General features: G+C 42.0%; 1 protein-coding gene across 2 annotated transcripts; it reads right to left on the bottom strand.

The window, feature by feature from the left end:
- Window positions 1-6,851: 6,851 nt before the first annotated feature.
- Window positions 6,852-21,390, bottom strand: LOC109524974 (tankyrase-1-like). 2 transcript variants are annotated; one of them, XM_019885137.1, is made up of 28 exons: window positions 20,916-21,389; window positions 20,043-20,267; window positions 19,776-19,871; window positions 19,589-19,625; window positions 18,250-18,325; window positions 17,264-17,284; window positions 15,679-15,773; window positions 15,528-15,594; window positions 15,232-15,418; window positions 14,990-15,111; window positions 14,740-14,831; window positions 14,547-14,625; window positions 14,269-14,440; window positions 13,419-13,498; window positions 12,953-13,098; window positions 12,673-12,838; window positions 12,368-12,587; window positions 11,477-11,586; window positions 11,157-11,345; window positions 10,768-11,014; window positions 10,593-10,675; window positions 10,308-10,428; window positions 10,130-10,227; window positions 8,756-8,830; window positions 8,536-8,641; window positions 7,842-8,028; window positions 7,278-7,434; window positions 6,852-7,194 (listed from the first exon to the last, which is right to left on the bottom strand). In XM_019885137.1, exons 1-28 carry the CDS (start codon window positions 21,337-21,339, stop codon window positions 7,108-7,110), a joined length of 3,765 nt encoding a protein of 1,254 aa, XP_019740696.1. In that variant the 5' UTR covers window positions 21,340-21,389; the 3' UTR covers window positions 6,852-7,107. The 2 variants fall into 2 exon arrangements, with proteins under 2 accessions (XP_019740696.1, XP_019740697.1); XM_019885138.1 differs by lacking the exon at window positions 17,264-17,284 and having other exon boundaries at window positions 7,080-7,194; window positions 20,916-21,390.
- Between the last annotated feature and the right edge of the window lie 1,412 nt (window positions 21,391-22,802).

Raw genomic sequence — 22,802 nt, 5'->3', positions numbered from 1 at the left:
GGGTATTTAACCCAAAGTGGACAAACGATGTTTTTGTTTCTTTCAGCGCAAAGAAACGTCTATCAGTCTCATCTGTCAAGAGGCGGCTTCATTTTGTGTGGGTTTCTGGAAAACAATCCATTTTTACATTTCCGTACTCTTGCGGCCACCCTTTTTCTGTTCCAGACTGACCCCGGCCCCCACATCACAGAAGCGAAAGCTTATGCGGCCCTCACAGGAAAAAGTTTGGGGACCGCTGCTATATAGTGATATGTCGGTTGCGAACGAGCCAGTACAAAGAGGCACCCTCCCTCGAGAGCCGGCTCTGTGTGTGGCTCTCTCGTTCTCTCGCGCTCTCTCGCGCTCTCTCGTGCTCTCTCTCGTGTCTGGTCTGAAAAGGTTTGGCAGTGGCTCAGCTGCCATGCTCAGAGAGGTAGACCAGAAGAGAAAGTGGAGGGGCGAGGGGCTTGGTAGGTACTGCACGGAGTGCACGCTGAGCACATGCTCCGTCGCGTCTGCGCAGCCACAGACAGACACATACCTGTCAACTTGTACGTTTTGCCCGTATTCTATACGTTTTTTAATCATTTCAAATCATGTACGGCGTATTACAACTTTTATACCGGAAAAAAAAAAATTGTGAACCGATCTCACAAAGACCATTTAGCTCAAATCCAGATCGTCTCACCTGGTAGCCAACGACAATGCCGTCGTCGATCGCTACTATTGTCACGGCAAACCAGCAAAAGTAATCCTCAATCGTATATTTTTTTTCATCGCTGCGTACGGTCGGATTGATTCAGCATGATGTGCGCATGCGCGGTAAACCGTTGTAAGGGTTTTTGTTGCTTTGAAAGGGGAATCGTAATCATATGGGCAACAATTATCCGAGGTTTACAGGTATGCAAAAGGATTTGACTTTCCCAGTTCCAACTCGTCCAGAGGATCATAAACACAACAACAAAGCCACAACAACATGGTGAGACAGCACCTGATAAAGGTACCCAGGGAGTTGTATTTTTTTGGTGGGACTGTACTTGTAAAGTTGAGACCCACTTCAGTCGAAGGTTTGTCATTCCTATTGGTCACCAGTAGACGGCGCCCTTACGCTTCGGAAAGACCTTGTCAACACCATCGACGACGGGCGCTAGCCTCTTGCGAGTTTGCGGTCGAATTTTACAATGATTCTTACTGCTGTTAGCTGACATTGGAAAGCGAAATCGGGTTTATTGTTTCCTCTTGCCAATGGCGGGCCCTCTGCTGGAGTTTGAGACCGAAATGTTTCTGACATGTTGATCGATATACAGTGAATACTTTGAGGGGGGAAAGTTATCGGGGCCCTCAGAAAGTCATACGATGTTTCCTCCCTAATCTGAAACGAAGTTTGATTTCACCGCGATCCTTTGGGTTTTGCAGGTTCTTCAGCCCCCGGCCCCGTTGGGACCAGCAGAGAGCACCCCGCAAGCATCCAGACGAGACTTGCGTCTCAACTATTCCAGCGGAGTTGCCCTGATCAACAAAGCATCTTGAAACAATGAATAAAGTTGGCTTGCACGTTTTGGTAGTGTGCGTAATCTGGAAGGAGGTTTGATCAGGCCCGCAGGATAATTTAAAAGTGAAAAAATGCATAAAGACATGGAATGAATATTTTTAATAAAGTGCAATTCATGGAATATCCGCTAGGGGGACACACTGTTTCGATCAGAGGAAAAGACAACATTGTTTTGATCAGAGAAGAAGACAACAGCCCTCTGTCACTGAGACGGACTCAACACAGCAGACCCTATCAAGGACATGTGAAAACTTTATTCTTTACACATATAGCACTCTCCTTAGTTTGTAAGGTGTAGGCAGGGATTACATTTAGATTTTATATGCTCGTGTAAATGGTTTAAAAATTCCTTTCTTTATAAATCTCGTTTAATCTTAAAAGTGCATTACTATATTTTTCAAGACCAATTACTTGTTACTGTTTTGTGCCTTTGTACAGTCAGTGGGATCAATTGCAATGCAGATACAGTCAAAGCTCGGTTTTCATCCATAATCCGTTGCAGAAGGCTGTTCGAAAACCGAATTGTTCGAAAACCGAAAGCACACTCTTTTTAAAATAAAAATGTTTGTTGAAGACGTCTGCTCACAATGGAAAGCAACACTTCCTCGTCTACCCGAGGAAGTGTCACTTCCTTGTGTAAGGAAGGCGAGAGGAGTCAAATGGTGCATTCAAGTGCACTCAGTTTGTTTGAGAACCGAAATTTGTTCGTCATCCGAGGCATTAAAACTCAAAATTTTTGGTCAAAAACCGAATTGTTCGAGAACCGAGACGTTCGAAAACCGAGGTTTGACTGAATGTGAATGACAAAAGTAAATTGCACATTTGTCTAAGGAAATCTTAGGTGCTTCATGAAATGTTTTGTGAAAGATATGTTCATTAAATTTCAACATTTCCCTAGTATTCTTGTGCATCTTTAGACCAAAACAAAGGAAAGACATATTATTTTGGTTATTTATAGCAGAGTATGGTATTATTTTTAATGGTGCGGCCCACTTGACATCTACCGAGGCCCTATGTGGCCCACAATGTAAAATGAGTTTGACATCCATGCTATACATGGTCATTTTTTTTCGGCTAAAAACGCCTTACTATACATGGTCGTTTTTTTCGGCTAAAAACGCCTTACTATACATGGTCGTTTTTTTCGGCTAAAAAGGCCTGACTAGACATGGTCGTTTTTTTTGTCTAAAAACCCCTTCCTCTTCATGGTCGTTTTTTTCGTCTAAAAACGCCTTACTATACATGGTAATTTTTTTCGTCTAAATACGCCTTACTATGCACGGTCGTTTTTTTTTCGGCTAAAAACGCCATACGATACATGGTCGTTTTTTTTCGGGTTAAAACGCCTTACTATACATGGTCGTTTTTTTCGGGTTAAAACGCCTTACTATACATGGTCGTTTTTTTCGGGTTAAAACGCCTTACTATACATGGTCGTTTTTTTCGGGTTAAAACGCCTTACTATACATGGTCGTTTTTTTCGGGTTAAAACGCCTTACTATACATGGTCGTTTTTTTCGGGTTAAAACGCCTTACTATACATGGTCGTTTTTTTCGGGTTAAAACGCCTTACTATACATGGTCGTTTTTTTCGGGTTAAAACGCCTTACTATACATGGTCGTTTTTTTCGGGTTAAAACGCCTTACTATACATGGTCGTTTTTTTCGGGTTAAAACGCCTTACTATACATGGTCGTTTTTTTCGGGTTAAAACGCCTTACTATACATGGTCGTTTTTTTCGGGTTAAAACGCCTTACTATACATGGTCGTTTTTTTCGGGTTAAAACGCCTTACTATACATGGTCGTTTTTTTCGGGTTAAAACGCCTTACTATACATGGTCGTTTTTTTCGGGTTAAAACGCCTTACTATACATGGTCGTTTTTTTCGGGTTAAAACGCCTTACTATACATGGTCGTTTTTTTCGGGTTAAAACGCCTTACTATACATGGTCGTTTTTTTCGGGTTAAAACGCCTTACTATACATGGTCGTTTTTTTCGGGTTAAAACGCCTTACTATACATGGTCGTTTTTTTCGGGTTAAAACGCCTTACTATACATGGTCGTTTTTTTCGGGTTAAAACGCCTTACTATACATGGTCGTTTTTTTCGGGTTAAAACGCCTTACTATACATGGTCGTTTTTTTCGGGTTAAAACGCCTTACTATACATGGTCGTTTTTTTCGGGTTAAAACGCCTTACTATACATGGTCGTTTTTTTCGGGTTAAAACGCCTTACTATACATGGTCGTTTTTTTCGGGTTAAAACGCCTTACTATACATGGTCGTTTTTTTCGGGTTAAAACGCCTTACTATACATGGTCGTTTTTTTCGGGTTAAAACGCCTTACTATACATGGTCGTTTTTTTCGGGTTAAAACGCCTTACTATACATGGTCGTTTTTTTCGGGTTAAAACGCCTTACTATACATGGTCGTTTTTTTCGGGTTAAAACGCCTTACTATACATGGTCGTTTTTTTCGGGTTAAAACGCCTTACTATACATGGTCGTTTTTTTCGGGTTAAAACGCCTTACTATACATGGTCGTTTTTTTCGGGTTAAAACGCCTTACTATACATGGTCGTTTTTTTCGGGTTAAAACGCCTTACTATACATGGTCGTTTTTTTCGGGTTAAAACGCCTTACTATACATGGTCGTTTTTTTCGGGTTAAAACGCCTTACTATACATGGTCGTTTTTTTCGGGTTAAAACGCCTTACTATACATGGTCGTTTTTTTCGGGTTAAAACGCCTTACTATACATGGTCGTTTTTTTCGGGTTAAAACGCCTTACTATACATGGTCGTTTTTTTCGGGTTAAAACGCCTTACTATACATGGTCGTTTTTTTCGGGTTAAAACGCCTTACTATACATGGTCGTTTTTTTCGGGTTAAAACGCCTTACTATACATGGTCGTTTTTTTCGGGTTAAAACGCCTTACTATACATGGTCGTTTTTTTCGGGTTAAAACGCCTTACTATACATGGTCGTTTTTTTCGGGTTAAAACGCCTTACTATACATGGTCGTTTTTTTCGGGTTAAAACGCCTTACTATACATGGTCGTTTTTTTCGGGTTAAAACGCCTTACTATACATGGTCGTTTTTTTCGGGTTAAAACGCCTTACTATACATGGTCGTTTTTTTCGGGTTAAAACGCCTTACTATACATGGTCGTTTTTTTCGGGTTAAAACGCCTTACTATACATGGTCGTTTTTTTCGGGTTAAAACGCCTTACTATACATGGTCGTTTTTTTTCGGCTAAAAATGCCTTACTCTCCATGGTCGTTTTTTTTCGGCTAAAATTTCCTTACAAAACATGGTCGTTTTTTTCATCTAAAACGCCTTTCAAAACATGGTCGGTTTTTTCGGGTTAAAACGCCTTACTATGACTGGTCGTTTTTTTCGACTAAAAACGCCTTACTATACATGGTCGTTTTTTTCGGTTATAAACGCTTTACTATACATGGCCGTTTTTTTTCATCTAAAAACGCCTTACTACACCTGGTTGTTTTTTTCGGCTAAAAACGCCTTTCGATACATGGTTGTTTTTTTCGAGTTAAAACGCCTTCCTATACATGGTCGTTTTTTTCGTCTAAAAAGGCCTTCCTATACATGGTCGTTTTTTTTCGGATAAAAACGCCTTACTAGATATGGTTGTTTTTTTTTTCGGGTTAAAACGCCTTACTATACATAGTCGTTTTTTTTCGTCTAAAAAGGCCTGACAAAAACATGGTCGTTTTTTTCGGCAAAAAACGCCTTACAAGACATGGTCATTTTTTTCGGCTTAAAACGCCTTTCTATAAATGGTCGTTTTTTTTTCGGCTAAAAAGTCTTATTATACATGGTCGGTTTTTTGGGCTAAAAACGCTTTACTATATATCCATGGTCGTTTTGTTCGGCTAAAACGGCTTCCGATACATGGCCGTTATTTTCGGCTAAAAACGCCTGATGACACATGGTCAATTTTTTTGGTTAAAAACGCCTTACTATATACATGTCGTTTTTTTTTTTCGGCTAAAAACGGCTTACTATTCATCAGGGGTGTACAACATACGGCCGGAACCGGCCCGCAAGCAGGTTTGATCAGGCCCGCAGGATAATTTAAAAGTGAAAAAAAATGCACAAAAGACACGGAATGAATATTTTTAATAGGGTGCAATTCGTGGAATATTCGCTACGATATTCTGTTTTGATCAGAGAAGAAGACAACAGCAGCCTCAGTCTGTCACTGAGACAGACCCAACACAAGCCTCATTTCATTTTTCAGTCTTGAAGGAAGTGTTCTTGGGTCCTCCGTGCCACAAGAGGGAGTCACCTGCTCAACGCCAGAGTCCACCTACGAGCACAGACCTGCAGACAACACTTTTGCTCTCCTTCCTATTATTGGCAAGGTGCTGAAGTCAAACTTTGGGCCAGCCTTAAAAGTAGGAGACTTGAATTCCTGAAAACTTTGACTTTGAGCTTTGCTTACTTTTGATAAACCGCTTATTATTCTGACCATAAACTGCAGCAACTGTAGATGTAAATGCCAACTGTACTTCACGAATGTATTCACCAGAGAACTATATTACATTGTATTTACTTCAAAGTCAAGCTCGAATTGAATGAAAACAAAGCACAATGACCCGTTATTGACTTTTATTAACAAAGAAGGAGAATAGAGAAGGGATAAAAGAAACATCTTTTTACATTCAACTCAAGATACTTTTAAACAGCAACAGTTATAAACAACCATTTACACAAGCTGTACAAATATTTTTCCCTCAAGATTTTCATTGATTCAAAATAACTTAAATAGGTTTCTATGTAAAAGTGCAAATCCTTATGCATAAAAGAAGACCAACGGTGACAAGTGGGATGCTTTGATGAGTTCACTGGCAATCAGGTTTTAAAACATCACAAGCATATTTCAACTTACTAAGCTATTCCGTCATACATAATGCTTTAAATGTACAGCATTCATATGTGTAGAATATCCCTCATATTATTAGGGTGCTGCGCATTGCAATCAAGCTGTGTTTCCGAGCATACTCTCATTCACGACTATATTGTAAAGCCGACGAAAAGTATCGGATCCTTCCCAGCGGCTTGTGCAACACGACTAAAGAGACCCGCAAACTGTAGTGTTCTCCTGGAAGTTCATAGTCAACATTACGGGGTAACAACTATTTTCACTGATAGTGTTTGGACTAAATCTTCTGTACAGGATGAACCCAGATATGTTTGCATTCCTACTTCACATAATTTGAAAAAAACTGTGTGTGTGTGTGTGTGTGTGTGTGTGTGTGTGTGTGTGTGTGTGTGTGTGTGTGTGTGAAGAGGGTTGGTGGTTCTCCACAGTCTTCGGGCAATGAAGCCAGAAGGGTGGCAAACTAACAAGAGAAGCAAGCCATAAACTACAGGGCCTTACATGCTCCCGTGTTAACATGCAACCGATGCACGAAATGTGAAAGGAGACAAAAGGGAAGAGTATTACACTGCATATCTGCCCTCTACGTACTGGTCACCTTGGAAGGAAAATTGGAAATGTGTCACGTGAAAGGGGGAAATAGCATGGGTCAGTATGGCACCAACTATGACTTTTGCTCAGCGCCTGCAGCGGACTGGGCTGCACTCTCTGGTTTTAAGATCTGGTAGGTGATAAGGTACTCTGGGAAGGCCTGAGGGGAAAAACAAACAACAGCTGGGTGACTATGAACCAATCATCTGCGGTGTTTGCGCTGCGTCTGACTTGAAAATGTACCTGCTCTCCTCTGTAAATCACATACTCGGCATAGGCCAAGCCGTTAACGCTCGGCCGCCCGATCACCGAGTGGTGTCCTGGGGGAGCGTGGGCCATTTTCATGGCACTGAACTGGAGGAAGGACTTCCCGAGAGTCACCCTGCAGAACAGCATCTGCCTGCAAGTCGCACAGCAAAAGAAAGTGTTTAGACCATGGTGTCAAACCCAAGGTCCGGGGGCCAGATCAGGCCCGCCACGTCATTTTATGTGGCCCGCGAAGGCAAATCAAACGTCAACTTTCATGATGCTTACTAAAATTCTCATAATGTAATAAATAAGAGACATATTGTCAGCATTTTCTTGTGACCAGATCCCTCATTACAGTAACTTAAACCGTAGTTGAATAAACCGTTATTATTGACTTTTTTTGATATGGTTTCACTCATAACGGCTCTCCAAGGGAAACAGGAACTAAAATGTGGCCCACGACAAAAAAAGAGTCTGACACCCCTGTTATAGACCATGACCTATTTCAAGAGGAGCACACTCAAACCACTGCGACATTATTTGGAATGGTTACTTCACCTGTGGCACAGGTAGCAGGACCGGTCTTTGTGGGTTGGACAGCCTGTGCCTCCGCCGATGCCGTAAACGTACTGGTTGCTCTTGGAGGAGTTCTCGGCGAAGTAGATGCCCGCCCCAAACATTCCTCCGATGTAGGCGTGACGCTCATCAAAGCCTTTGTGGATGATGGCATTGATGAAGGGGGAACCTGAGGGAAGACACTTGTCAAGATCATACACACAACGTCTTCGGTGGCAGCCAATTTAGAGCATTCCGACTGATCCATCAAGGCTCACAGAATATCGCGATTTATGGCTGTCAACACAGCAACTATCAAATGAAAGATTAGGCTCACATCACATCACGTAAAAAAAAAAAAAAAAAATCACACAAAATGAGCTGTTTGTGAAGGTATTTCCTTTCCCATAAACAATGTAGTTGATGACAATTCAAGTCAAGGTCGCTCAAAGTTAAGAGCCAACCTTCAATTTGTTTAATTCCTGGTTTGCGCCCAAAAATTCCACAGGAATTCCGTTTTCAATTTTGAACATTTCCTGAATTTGCAACCCGATTTGCATTTGATTCATATTTGAACTTTTTGAACCTCCCGATGACCAAGGCAGTAATGCATTGCATGAACGTGCAGCACGGACAGCGGACAGGCCTCGCGGTGGTCCAAAAATCCACCAGAGTGCAGCTGAGCAGATGTGCGTACCGTGAAACAACATGCGTTCGTTGTGGTGGTTGTGGTTCTCGTCTGCGATCTCCTTTTGCCGGTGTGTGTAACGCTCCCTCAACTTCTTGTTCACCACTTTTTGGATCTGTGGGCCAAAGACAGTATTTATTTTGATGAGACAGTGTGCAACGCTCACCTGGAAATGTGGAAATTCCTCAACATACTGACAACTAAATATGACGTGAAAAACAGACTTGACCTTGATTATGTTGTATCTGCTGAACACGCCGCCTGCGTTGCCTCCATCTCTGTGCTCCCTGATGGTGCTCTGCATCTGGGAGACAATAAAAACACATTTCATGTGGGTTTTTCCACCCCAATTGGCCCATTTGCTAACTGTGGGGGGGTTGGTGAGTGGGTGGTTTTACTGATAGTGATGCTACGGTATCCAAATGCCACGATACATTAATCATGATATGAACCTAATGATACGATAATCATGATGAGCTTATGGAGTGGCTGGTGAAATACAAAACGTCACGATACTGTATAAAACCTAAACTGTATTTATAAAGCACCATAAAATAATGATTCATGCATACAAAGTGCATGCACAGAGAAAACTCAGCCCGTCAATGCCCCAATATTATGTTTTTGTACCGAAGAGCAGCAGTGCCAAAGATAAAAGCTTGGCCAGAGATTTTTATTGCAAAGTGTTCTTCGTGGTTCAGAGGTGCATCATGGTCTATGTAGTTCACTATGCTGTGTTCGGCTGAAAAGTAATGTTTTTTTTTTTTCCTGACGGAGATGCGCTGCTTTTGATATCGTATCATTACAACATTGCAATATCACTTTTAGCATTACATTCCTAGCTGCTGATGGAAATGGAATCAAAATGGAAATAATGAATGAGAGATGAATTTGGTGTGCTCTGATTGGTTGCTTATGTATGCACTGGTACAGACAGACTATTTTGGTTTGTGAGAAATGCCCCCCAGTATGATGTCGCGCAGTTGTACAGCAATGCCAACTACGATCCCATTAATATACTGACAGGGATGAAAAAAAAATTAAACCACCTTTGTTTCTTCAGGTTTAGTTTTGTTCATTTTGCACAGGTACATTTTGTCAGCGATAATGACTGCAACAAAAATAACTGAAGTTTGAGAGCTGCTGTCGATCCACTTTCAATGGTTTTCTTGAAAAAAAGCAAAACACGTACAATCAATCTTAAGGATGTCAAATAGGACAAAGCAATAAGAAACCGGTCGTAGTTTTGTTGTGTTCACTGCATTCTTCTGCTAATATACTTTCACTGATAACAGTGAAATGAACAAGAAGTTGAAGAAGCAAGGATGGTCAAATAATTTTTTTCCCTGACTATAATACACAACAACAAAAACCATTGACAGACCTCAGCCAAGGAGAGAATTTTCTTCACTGTTAGCAGGACTGTCCAAAATAGTTGTGGCGGCCATTACATTTTTGTGACACGTCTTGTTCAGTCTTGAAATTGGGCTGCACTCAACCTCTACTATTTGAGTTAGCGGCTAACTAAAACTGTCTATTTTGTACAGTCCCGGCCGGTATGTGCAGACCACCATCGACCTGAACATCAATGAGACGAACATACCTCCTCCTCCACCGACTGATACTCCTTGTCATCGGAGGCGAGGTCTATGAGGATGGTGCCTTGGTTGGCACAGTGGAATGTCAGATATGGATTGGCACCTGGGGTCAACGCAACGAGAAAAAAAGGTCAAAATTGCTCAAGTGAAACATTTCCAATGACCTCAAATGGGCCTTCTCACCTTGCTGACCACCCAGCAGCCTTTCTACGCCCTTGATAAGTTTGTGTCGGTGCCCGTAGGCATTGATTCCGATTTCCTTCAACTCCTCGTGACCCATGTCAACAAGGACATCCAAAGTGATCTAACATGAAAAAAAAAAGAGGATTAAGAACTGATGCCTAAAACCAGCTTCATCTCATGCTTTTGATGAGTATGTGTTCCCAAATTCACTAAAGTGAGCTGCCAATTTGCCATCATGCATTTATATTCACATTGAATATTTTTGACATTGTCTTTATTTCTCACCTGCTCTCTTTCAAATATGTCCCTCAAGTGTTCCAGGCCCAAACTCTTCAGGAACTGACTGATATTCATGTCCAGCATTGTCACTATTTGGGAAAATAAATAAAGAAAAGGTTTTTCTTAACCACCTTTGGACAGAAATTACTGAGGAACCAAGAGGCAGATTGAATCATCTTACATTCTCCTTCCTTGCGGTCCGTGCCTGCGGCTCCATCTGCCACTCCTGAACCCCCAGCAGCCGCACCGCTGGCCAGCTCATTGAGCGGCCCGGCTAGATTGTCTATGCTGCTGGCGGCTGATAAGCAGGACGGTGTGGAGGCTGGCGAGATGACAGAGGCGCTGACCACTGTCGCCTGTGGCTTAAAGCAGATTGGGAGAGCGTCCGGGGGCATGGCGTCCATAAGAAGGGCCCGGATGTCGTCAGCCTAAAGGTACAAATAGAGAACGCGTTCCAGTTTAAAGAACAGAAATCTGATCGCTTGTAAGACGAAAGACAAGTTTAGATGAACATGAGATGCATTCATATCCGTAATGGGGTCCAGAAGGTTGAAGCTTTGGTGATGTTACCGTGGCCAGATCCAGAGCTGTCTGGCCTTCTTGGTTCTTCATGGTGGGATCAGCCCCATGAGCCAGCAGCAGGGCACAGAGCTGTGTGCGGCCTTTCTGGGCTGCCTCGTGCAGGGGCGTGAAAGCCCATTTGTCTGTGGCATTCACGCATGTGTTGTACTTGATGAGCAGGGCAGCAATGTCAACATGCTATCAGAGAGGGAAGATAACACAAGCCGCAGTTTTTATGTGGAGAATTAAAAAGGAGCTTTTTCAATCAAAGAAAAGGGGTAGCTGAAGCTACCGAATATATTTTAAGAGCTTGGTGGGTTGAAACTCACGCCATAGGAAGCAGCATTATGGAGTGGGATGAGACCTCCTTTGTCTTGAGCGTTGACGTCTGCCCCGTGTTCCAGCAGATACTCAGCCACTTCAAGGTTGTTGTAGCCGGCTAGGGAGAAAACAGGAAGTAGTCGAAAATTGTAACAAGCACAGAAAATCAATTATCCAGTCTGCATAAGGACAACTACAGTGAGAAGAAAAAGTGTGTGAGAAGTGACCAGTGTCAGATCAGACATCCACAAAGGTAGCGCTCAAGGTCATCAGTTGACATCCGCATACATTCTTACAGGTATGGCTGGTGAGTTCTGATGTTCCGTAAAATGTTTTAATTCAGAGACACTACAGTAAAATGTGATGGATAGATTGCAGCTCCTCCATTCATTTACTGAAAACTAAAAACACATTCTTAGAATTTAAAAAAAAAATAATAAATAAATAAATAAGGGGGGGGCCATAATCTCGACAAAATGTCATGTTGGTACAACTGTAACAGGGCCAGCAAAAAACAAAATCTGTGAAATGATGAATACCTGATGCATTCTTTGACTCACCCCCTTTTCTCTTGATGTCCATGGGGAGGTAAGCATTTTAGAACTTAAACAATCTTTTGTTTTCAATTACCAGTTTAAGTATTTTAATACATTACTGTGCCATAAAATGTGTGTAGGAGCAGGCTGTATCACTGTAATTGATGGAAGGACATTGTTTTCTGCTTCTTTCGTTAAGCTTTGTGATTGAGACAATTAAACGCAGCCAATACAAGAAATCCCATTGTTCGTCATCAATATTCTTAAACACATCGCAGTCGGACACTACCGGTTACATTTTTGGTACAACTACGGATTTGACTCAAGAGCCAGAAATGTGCACAAGCAGTCGGTACCCATTACCTGCAAGGTGGAGTGGCGTGGAGTTGCGGCCCTGAGTGTCTCTACAGTTGATGTTCTCTGGGGAGCAAAGTTTCTGGACACGAGCCAGGCAACCTTTTTTGGCAGCATCCAGCAGGGCAGCATCACCCCTCAGAAGGTCCTGGATGTCAGTGTCTCCATCCTTCACCATGTCGAGTGGCATGTTGCCATCACGGTTCTTCTTGGAGGGGTCTGCCCCATGCTGAATATAGAGACGTTTTAAATGGTAATCACGGTTAATTTTCCAATCTTACAACTTATCCGTCACTGATTGAAACGGTTCTCACTTTGAGCAGCAGTTTGCAAATCTCATATTTTCCTTTGGCTGCTGCCTCGTGGAGTGGGGTGAACTTCCACAGGTCAGCGACATTGACTGAGGCTCCGTGTCTTACCAGCAGCTCAGCGACTTCATAGTGGCCATATGAGCAAGCATTGTGAAGAGGAACCAAGCCGCTGGTGGGATGAGTAACAGGTGTAAATCTCGATTCTCCAGAAAAATCGCCTCTTGGATTTTTTTTTTTTCATTTGCGACAAGTGTCTAAAAATCAAGAGTGTAAAGAAACGCACCCCTTGTCCTTAGCGTGAACATCAGCTCCATGGTGAAGCAGATACTCCACCACAGCTACTCGGTTGTAACCAGCAGCAAAATGAAGGGGAGTGGAGTGGCGTCCCTCCAGATCCCGACAGTTAACATTTTGAGGCGTGCACAGTTGCTGCCACACAAAGAGAACATGACAACAATGAATACCGTGATGGATCTTACAGTGATTGTTTGAAGGCAAGAAGTAGGGTGTTGTGAATGGTAGGGTCCTGTGAGTGACACGTCAGGCAAAAAGCTTCTATTCTGAGCGTCAAATCAAAAGAAAGACCCTTTTGTTGGGAAAATAAGAATCATCTATCATGTCTTCCCCTGAAGAGTCCAGAGGTGATTACTACACTGGACATTGGAAATACCGTTGCCAGTAGAACAGGTTGATCGAAAAAAAATAAAAAATAAAATAATCAAGAAAATGAGGATTTGGGGCCAACTCACTTGCACAGTTTCCAGATCTCCTGCTTTGGCCGCCTCAAGAAATCTGTAGTCCACATCAGAGTTTCGTGTGGGAACATTTTCTGGAAGAAAAGAAAAAAAACACATTCAAAAAAAGAGCAGATGTGAAATAACAAAATCTGAACTGCCTTTGGAAAAACTATTACTATCTTAACCAGATTGCCCCTAAAAGTCTTAAACGAGGTGGAACAGGCCAGTAGTTGTTTTTATAGTTGATATTAGTTTAGTATCCTCTTATTTTATTTTCTTACTAATGTATTTTCTTGTTGTCCTTTCAAGTTAGATTTAAAGTTGAATTTTCAAGAAATTTTCCTTTTCTCAAAATTCAAGGATATAAAGATCCAAGGACTTTTTTGTAGTATCAACAGACATTTCCACATGACATAGAACAAAATACAATCCCCGAGGTGCCAGCTTAGCCCAGTAAGTCACCAGACTTGTGAAAATAACATAAGATAAAATAAATATGAAGAAGAGATAATGGGTGACGGTAATTCAAGGGCTCAATGTGTGCAAAAATGCAAGGCATCAAAGATGTGGTGTGCATGCAGCAGGATGAAAAGCAAGAAGCTTGAGTTTCACATGATACTTACAAGATCATGTAATTGACAAAAAAAAAAAAAAAAAAAAAGTTCAAGAATTAAGTGTTAAACTTGCAGGGATGAATGGGTGGCTATGATGATAATTTCACTAATTCGTAGTTAAATAAATACTAAGTTTTGAAATCAATGAAAAATGGTGAATTTTTTTTCCAACTTCTACAGAAAATAAGCATGATTATTAATTTTTCCATAATCGTCCAGCCCGACCATGAACACCAAAATGTGATTACCATTGAGAATCTGTTGTACAGCTTCATTTCCCATCTGGGCAGCAGTAAAACCCTGCAGTGACACAATGGACGGGTCGGCCCCATAGCTCAGCAGTAGTTTGCAGGTTTGTATGTGACCAGCCAGAGCAGCACGGTGCAGAGCAGTCTGTCCTAGTGTGTCCACGGCGTTCACCTGAAGTCAGACAAGTTAAGGGGGATGGCGGGTGAACCATGTCTTCCAGCATCTTGGAAGGTGACTGCGAATATTTTCGAGCAAACCGAGTATTAAAAATGCGAACCTTTGCTCCATGTTTCTGCAGCACCTCCAGAATGTCATTGTGCGCTCTCTCGGCAGCAACATGCAGAGGCGTCATGAAGCTGTGACGCACAAAAGAACAAGTGAACGCTTTCGCATCTCAAACTGAGAGGACTTTGTGATGTTAAGAGTTAAAACATTAAAATGTGAAGTGTTGAAACAAATTGTGGACTTACTCTTTGTTCTTCTCGTTAATGTTGGCACCTTTACGTAGCAGCAGCTCAGTCACTTGCTTTCTTTTTGGGTGAGGGGAAGCCACTGCACAATGCTTCAAATGAAACAAAAAATGAGTACATAGGCCACATGTTTATTAAAATAAATAAAATAACTTTGTAATTAATGTAGAGTATCCACTGTAAATCACAAGTTCCAAGACCCTATGCCGCACCGGAACGTAATACTGTATTTAAGTATCATAGTTCTCACCAGAGCTGTCTCGTTGGTTTGAGGATGTTTGAAGCTGATGACTTCCAAAGCCAGGGTCTTCTTCACTTTGGTCATGTCTGCCTCTCGAGCTGCCTGGAGCAGTGAATGGCCTTTGAACTCATCTATACAGAATGAAGAGAGAAAATTCAGGGACCAAAAAAAAAAACAAATCACTTTGGGTGATGAGAGTCTGATTACAAGCTATTGTGTGATTTCAGTCATTGCTGCTTAAGAGGACTCACAAGTTAATCTCTCTTTCAACTCTGGAGTGGGAGCCATGTCCACAGCACTCTTGCTGTGACAGTTGAGTAGGGTCGGGTCAGCCCCGTGGCTCAGCAACAAGGAGCAAACTTCCACGCGGTTCTTGGATGCTGCTTCGTGGAGGGGAGTGAACTGCCACAAGTCCATAGCGTTGACACAGGCACCGTGCTGCGGGAGGAAGCGTGAGGAAAACACAAGCACACGGGAAAAATATTGTCAAGTGCACTGTGGTTCGTCATAACAAATTTTAAATGCATTTCAATGAATTTCAACTTACTTTAAGCAAGAGCTCAGTAACCTCAAAGTGACCATAGGAACAAGCATTGTGAAGAGGAACCAGGCCGCTGAAGTCACAACATATTCAGGTTTAGAGTCTGTGATGTTGCTCACTTTCAAGTGTTCAAGAAGGTCCTCATTATAGCGCTCACCCCTTGTCCTTGGCGTGAACATCAGCTCCATGCTGAAGAAGAAGCTGAACGATACGGACTCTGTTGTAGCCAGCAGCCAAGTGGAGAGGAGTTGACTGTATTTATTAAAAAAAAAAAAAAAAAAGCATGTCTTATTAACATCAACGCAAATGAGGTTGGCTGTTCAGCTGCCTTGACTGCGCGCTGCCTTCGATGGCCGTTGGAGCAAGCGGCTGATTAGAGCCAGAGCCAATGTGATTCGGCTGGCTATGATAGGTGAGCTGCAGATGAATGGTGTACATGTACATGATGGTGTCAACTCAGTGGAGGTGCGAGCAAAACACGGTGTCCAACTTAACATGCTGTCAGAGGTGAGAACTAACAATGCTAATTTCATTTGATTACATCTACATGACCTGTTCTGCAGTACAAAGCTGAAAATGCATTCAAGTAAGGAGCTGCCAGTACCGACAAGTATGAAATTAAAAAAAAAAAAAAACAACTATTGGTAGACATTCCAGTTGATGCAGATGAGATGCTTCCGCTGGATTATCTAGAACCTCAAATAAAATGTATAAATGAATGACTTCAAAATGCTGTCATTTAATCCATCTCAAGCATTGAATAAGCAATTATTTGGACAGTTCTAATCTGCATATGAGAAATTACGATCAAATGTAACTGCGAGGGCATGCAACGATGCCATAAAATGCATTGTTTAAGGAAGCATATTCAAGCTAAAGTACTAAACCAAAATGTATTTCAGCCAAGAAAAAAAAATGTAAGTGAAAGCAAGATTTTAAATCCAAGTGCAGTTGTTCTCTTTATTGTGTCTACCGTAATAAAGATGAAGCTTGCAATCAAATACTCATTCTCAACCCAATTTCCATGCAGGGATATTTGGGGGGCAGCAGGGAGAAAAGTAACAATTCAAACAGTCATTCCCAATTCAATTTCCAAGCAGGAAGATTTTGTAAAGGAAATATTCAAACTGCAACTTCTAGATGACCGAATTTGCTGTGTAATGGCATTGTTGCTCAGTGTGAGATAACATTGAAAAAAGCAAGGTGCTTGAGAAACAGGTAAAAGTCATTCCTGATTACCAACCGGTTCATTGGGGGTGTGAGGTGGACACATTTCACTTGACATAATTGCTTGACAAAAGGCAAAGAGGCTGAGCGAGCCTTTGGGCATGCATGGGCAACTGTCAGATATCATGTTAATAAGAAAAAAAAAAAGCCAGATCAAATACTGTGTGGAGGCTGGGTGAATGATGGTGTGGGTGAGTGAACAGAGAAGACAGACGCTGAAGAAAGCAGGCAGTGAAACAAACTGAGCTCCTCTGCAAATTCAAAAACATGGCGTTTTCACCACTGACACATTATCCAAACACACTCACATGCGACACGCGCACACACAAACCCGCACACAGACATACAGAGGAGCATCAGGGTGTGATACATGAGTGACCCACACACCCATGATGTGCAATTAATCGAGTGACAGCCAGCTTATTGGTCAAATAAAACAATGGATTAAAAAAAGGGGGAAAAAATAAGACCACAACAGTGCATCAATCAAGTGGCTGTTATCAAGGTCAACTTACCAGCATTTTTTGAGATGTTGACTGATCGACAAATGTTGCCAGAGTCACACAGAAAACAAAATGGAAAAAAAAATTACAAAACTGCAGCATCGGGTCATAGATAAATCTGTTCTCCCCTCTGAGAAAAGACTGAAAAAAAGCCTATTTCATGAATCACCGTTTTATCTGTCATACACGCAGTGAAATTTAGGTTAAACAGGTTGAGGGTGATGAGAGCCCTCAATGGTTGTCAAAATCCAAGTGGTATACGGTGGGTTTATGACGAAACAAAAAATAAACAAAAAATAAAAATCTAAGTGGGCTAGTTCATGCAGGCATCATGAAAAGCTACAGCATTGAATAACAAGGAATGAATGAAACAAGTGCATGACGATCCAGGTTACTGTTAGCATTTCATTATTGTGCAGATGAATGCACAATTTAGGGGGGGTTAATAATAAAGCAAAAGTGCCCTCCTGGTGGTAGCCTCGGGAGGTGGGGCTCTGGATGACATGACTTCAACATTAGCAATGCTTTACATTTATATCAGGAAAATGCTGTCAAGTGCATTGTGGGTTGTCTTCGGACAATTAACCTTGCACTACACTACAGGTAAAGAGAAAGAAAATTCCACATGCCAGTGGCCGACACATGGTCATCGTGGAGAAAGTGGCGATCCATCCCGAGAACCACTCAAATAAAGAACTGTGAAATAAAAGCTCCAAATGGTGAACACAAAGTCAATGTCCAAATAACACACAGGAGAAGATGAATTGGGCATCTGAGAGAAACCACAGATATTGCAACATGAGAAAAAAATTGACAAATTCAAGTAAGAGGTGCATGCATAATAATCAAACACGGTGATGAAAATAAAAACCAGCTAATCCTGTTATATGCAGTTACTCAGCATACATTTAGAATACAGACAGCAACAGTACACGGCACATTATAACAATGGTTTCATATCTCTTTGTGGTTATTTGATGCAGTTGTATTTGAATTACCTTGCGACCATCACTGGCATGACAGTTAACATTCAATGGAGTCAGAAGAGCCATCAGTTTCTCTTCATTTCCGCTCCTGGAAAGATAAGTACGGACAATAGTTGATAAAACCTAACTTTCATTTCACAATTCAAGGACAATATCATGTTGCAGCAGCTAACTATCTTAACTCTGATTACAAGCGTATATGTAGGCCTGTCACGATACTTACGTTGACTTATCGTCAGATGACTAAAATGGACACAATATTTTTTTACGCACTTCACAAATTGTTATTTACCCATATGTTTATTTCCATACATCCTAAGCAGTGAGTCATACTGATTCATTCCCTCTCCTGTCACTCACCTTACTCCCTGCTTTGTGAATTGACTCGCACACAGACACATTATGGATGAAACGGCGAGAGAGATTTGCAATTGCAATGTCACGAATTAATATTGACACTTTAAAGAATAAATCAATCAAAAAATTATTAAAATATTTACGTAACACTGACATTCCAACAATGTACACACATATGCAGGCACATACACATTTTCTTCTTTTAATTAAGGCAGCGGCCCCCGAACTTTGAGTCACTAGTTATTTTCATGTGGAGAGAATTTTTAAAGACAGACATAGAAAGAAAGAAAAAAAATTGACTTCAAATATCAGTCACCATTATCTATGCTTAGAGTCGGCATATTCCAGCAAGTGTTAGGAAAGTAAAGACACAGGTCCCCGAAGGCGGCATGGTGATTGTTCTATGAGTAATTTTAAGTTTTTGTTAGCACACAGTTGTGGTCTGAGAACTATGAAAAATAATAAATCTGGCAATGAAGCTTCACATTGTGTCACTGCCCTTGCTTCTCACCGCTGATGTGAATCTACATAGGCTAGCAGCAATCGGGGGTAGCCTCAAATCATTAGCTTTTGACTAACATCGTACTCGTCTGCTCACTTCTTCTCCGAACGGGTAAGCACTACGTCAGTGCAGCCCACCAGCGAAATGACACCGCATCTGCAATTGTCGTATTGTCAAAAATGCACCGCAATTCTCCACAAACTATTTTAATCATTTTCATCCTGTTTGCGCAATTATGTGACCCAGGATTTTTTGAAAATATCCATCACAAAAATTATTACGGGATAATTACGAGTTAGCTTTCAATGATTGCCCTGACAAATTCCGGAAAATCCATAACAGTTGGCAGCTCTGTCACTTTATCGGTGGCATTAAAACATGTTTATTGTGATAGTTTCTGGGAAAATGTGGTGGCCTAAAAATGTTATTATGACATTACATACTGCGTATGCAACTATCAAACATCTCAAAAATAAGGTGGAGGGGACTCACCTTGCTGCTTCTAGGAGTTCATCTTTCTTGTATTCACCTATTTATAAATATAGTTCAAGATTAGGTCAAGGCATGAAACAACTTTCACAATATTTCAACTCTGTCAATGTCACACCTTGTTTAAAAAAAAACAAAACAAAAATCTTTTTTGGGGGGCAGGGTGTAAAAGTTGAGAATAGAAACTGACCGGTGAGCACTGCCTTGGCAGACGGGTCAGCCAGATCCAGCGCTGATTTTCCATCAGTGTTGCGGATGTTTGGATCAGCTCCATGCTGGAGTAACACTACATTTACATGAGAAAAACAAATGCACTTTAAAAAGATCTCTGAACTGTGGCAGCGGTTAGTTTTGACTGAATTTATTATTTTTTTTACTAACCCTGCAAACCACGCTCACAAGTTTCAATACGGATACACTGAAAAATTATGAGACATAATCAAAGAGTAAAGTTTACCTATGCACACATCAATCTTTCCTTTAATGGCTGCCTCATGCAGAGGAGTGTAATTCCAGTTATCTCTGGCGTTGGGGTCTGCACCCTGACACAAGAGAAGGCTCACAACCTCAGCATGGCCGAAGGAGCAGGCATTGTGCAAGGGGATCAGTCCTCCATCATCTCTGGCATGGACATTAGCGCCTGTCTGCAGAAGATGCTCCACCACATCCTTCCGACCAAAACCTGAAGTCATATTTATTTATATAGCCTTTAATGACAAATAGTCTCAAAAGGCTTTCACATGCCCACAGTTGACAGTAATTAACATCTCCTGATCTTAACCCTCAGGAGGGCAAGGAGAAACAAACAGAAAAAAAAAAAACATCTGGGGAAAAAATGAGAAACCTTGCGAGGGGGCGCAGTTGTGAGAATCCCCCTTCTAGAATGAACAGGCTGCAATGGATGCCGAGTGGGCAACATTTGACACAACAACGGAGAATCGTTTTAAAATTATGCCACTTAGGAAAGGATTGGTGTATATCCAAACTCAACAATTTATCTATATACGATCGAGTAAAGAGGTCTTCAACGAGTAGACCAGTTAAAACGGAGTTACGTTTGTTAAAACTAGATTAACTTAAAGTACACGACGCTGTAGTAGAATCATAGCGTGTGGGCCAGTTTGTTGTCAATTTGACACAGAACGACACAGAAGCAAGTAATCTTGCTGCCACCTGTGATTCGCTGGTTAACAAGGCTACATTCTACCACTCAACTAAATGACAACACGTCGGAGTGGACACAAATATCTATGGAGGATTCCAATTTAGCGGATATGATAATGTAGCCAAGCGGTAGCTCGTTATCTTAGCCTAGCTTAGCGAGACATACCCGCAGCAAAATGCAGAGGAGTCGATTTTCGGCCAGCCATGTCTTTCGCGTTGACGTTCGCCGAATCGACAAGACGTTTCACTCTCGACACATCTCCGTTGCGACAGGCTTCGAACAACTCCCGAAAGGCTCCGCCGATACCGTCGGTGGGGCTTGTGGCTCCGGAGCCGGGGCTGGAGACGCCGCTGCCCCCAGAGGTGGTCGTGCTTGAGCTCACGCTGCTCGCTAGGACCGCGGCAGGCAGGTCCGGAGAGGCCAGAGCGCCTTCAACCCCTCCACTGCATTCGCGCTCAGTTTCATGCGGCGAGTTGATCCCTGCCATCGGCGTAGCCGTCGAGTGAGCACCCGAAAGTGAACTGTTCCTCGGCGGAGACTGTAGGCTGTTCTGTTGCTGCTGCGCTGCTGAGCGACGAGACACCGCCATTACAGCAGCTTGCAAGCAACAATAACCCCCCGCTCCGCCTTTCCGGTCAAAGTGTACGTGCTTCCGGTTTGGTTCGCAATCGCTTTGCTTGCCTGCTCGCCAGGGGAATTGATTGACTTTTCTGCGCCGTTGTTACTCAATAAACATACAGGTCCCGAGTCCAGTATTTTTTCACATGTATTTAGTTGAATATATTGCGATTAGAGCGTATATGTCGATAAGCAAGTATGAACGTCAGTACAGTACCAGAACTCGGCTTTCTGGATGCATGTTTGTACGCACGCACGGAACGAGAAGGATGAGAACTTAAGTGGATTTTGCTGGTCCGTCATGCACCTGCGGCTGGACCAGGTGTCCGTCATCGTCAGCCATTCATTATTTCAAGCCGAACCAAAACTGTCATTGTCAGCAAGTCACTCCCGCCATCGTGGTTATTTTAAGTGTGGTTCCGTCATTGCAAAATTACAGTTTGTCACCAATATTTTAGGATAGTTAGGAAAAAACAGTTTATAAGGGTAACAGTAGTGATGGGCACATCAGTAAGTGTCACCAATCCCTTGTCATTCGCCAGCAGTCAGATCCCATTAATCTTTATTTTAACCACACTTCCGCAATATGGCACAATATGTGTTTGTGGTCTGTGGGACATATTTGCAAACTCATTCAAAGGACATTTTTCATGTGATCACACCCGACAGGTCCGTTTTGCAGTCCCCCCCAGTCCCCTCTCACTTGTTAAAAAATGTTTAGTCTTCTATTTTTTGATATAATGTGCAGTGGAATCTCTTCTGTCTCCTCATTTCCAATTGGATGATTTTCATGCAGTATTGTGATGTTTATCACACACATGAGATAACTCATCTTCGAACACCCAAAAAGTTTTGCAAGCAAGATGGAATATTTATATCGATCTATCTTTTTGAGGGTTTAAGCACAGGTGTCGAACTCTGGTCGTGGAGGGCCGCTTTCCTGCATGTTTTCAAAGTCTCCCTGTTGCAACACACCTGATTAAAATGATCAGATCATCAGCAAGGTCTGCGGAAGTCTGATATTGAACCTGTTCATTTGAATCTGGTGTGTTGCAACAGGGAGACTTGGAAAACATGCAGGACAGCGGCCCTCCAGGACCTGAGTTTGACACCTATGGTTGAAGGGGACATGCAGACTAAGTTGCAGTGCTGTGAAAAACAAAACAAAACAAATGCATAAGAAAACACACAACTCAGGTCAATACATTTTACTGACATTATATTACTGCGTTCAAGCATGGCTGGGAGAAAACATCCTCATTCCATGCTGACATCTCGGCAGAGCTCTAATTGTGTCCATGTGACACACACGGTGGCCAGCTAACAAAGCTAAAAAAGGAGCTAAAATACGCTTCATGCCATGCTATTTCCCGGACACATAAATGTACTCTGTTGTGGCACGTTCGGGACCGTGTTGACTCATGCGTGCTATTG

This window comes from Hippocampus comes, unplaced genomic scaffold, assembly GCF_001891065.2.
Source record: "Hippocampus comes isolate QL1 unplaced genomic scaffold, H_comes_QL1_v1.1 scaffold45, whole genome shotgun sequence".
In the NCBI taxonomy this organism is placed as follows: domain Eukaryota; kingdom Metazoa; phylum Chordata; class Actinopteri; order Syngnathiformes; family Syngnathidae; genus Hippocampus; species Hippocampus comes.
This window is presented reverse-complemented; position numbering and strand designations above follow the sequence as displayed.

What these genes read in the sequence shown, in the direction of transcription:
- LOC109524974 (XM_019885137.1), bottom strand. Translation starts at nt 21,339, where the DNA reads ATGGCGGTGTCTCGTCGCTCAGCAGCGCAGCAGCAACAGAACAGCCTA. An exon ending in ATAATGCTGCTTCCTATGGC is followed by an intron (nt 11,346 to 11,476) that starts GTGAGTTTCAAC and finishes CCTCTCTGATAG; the next exon opens with CATGTTGACATTGCTGCCCT. An exon ending in GCTGCTGGGTGGTCAGCAAG is followed by an intron (nt 10,228 to 10,307) that starts GTGAGAAGGCCC and finishes CGTTGACCCCAG; the next exon opens with GTGCCAATCCATATCTGACA.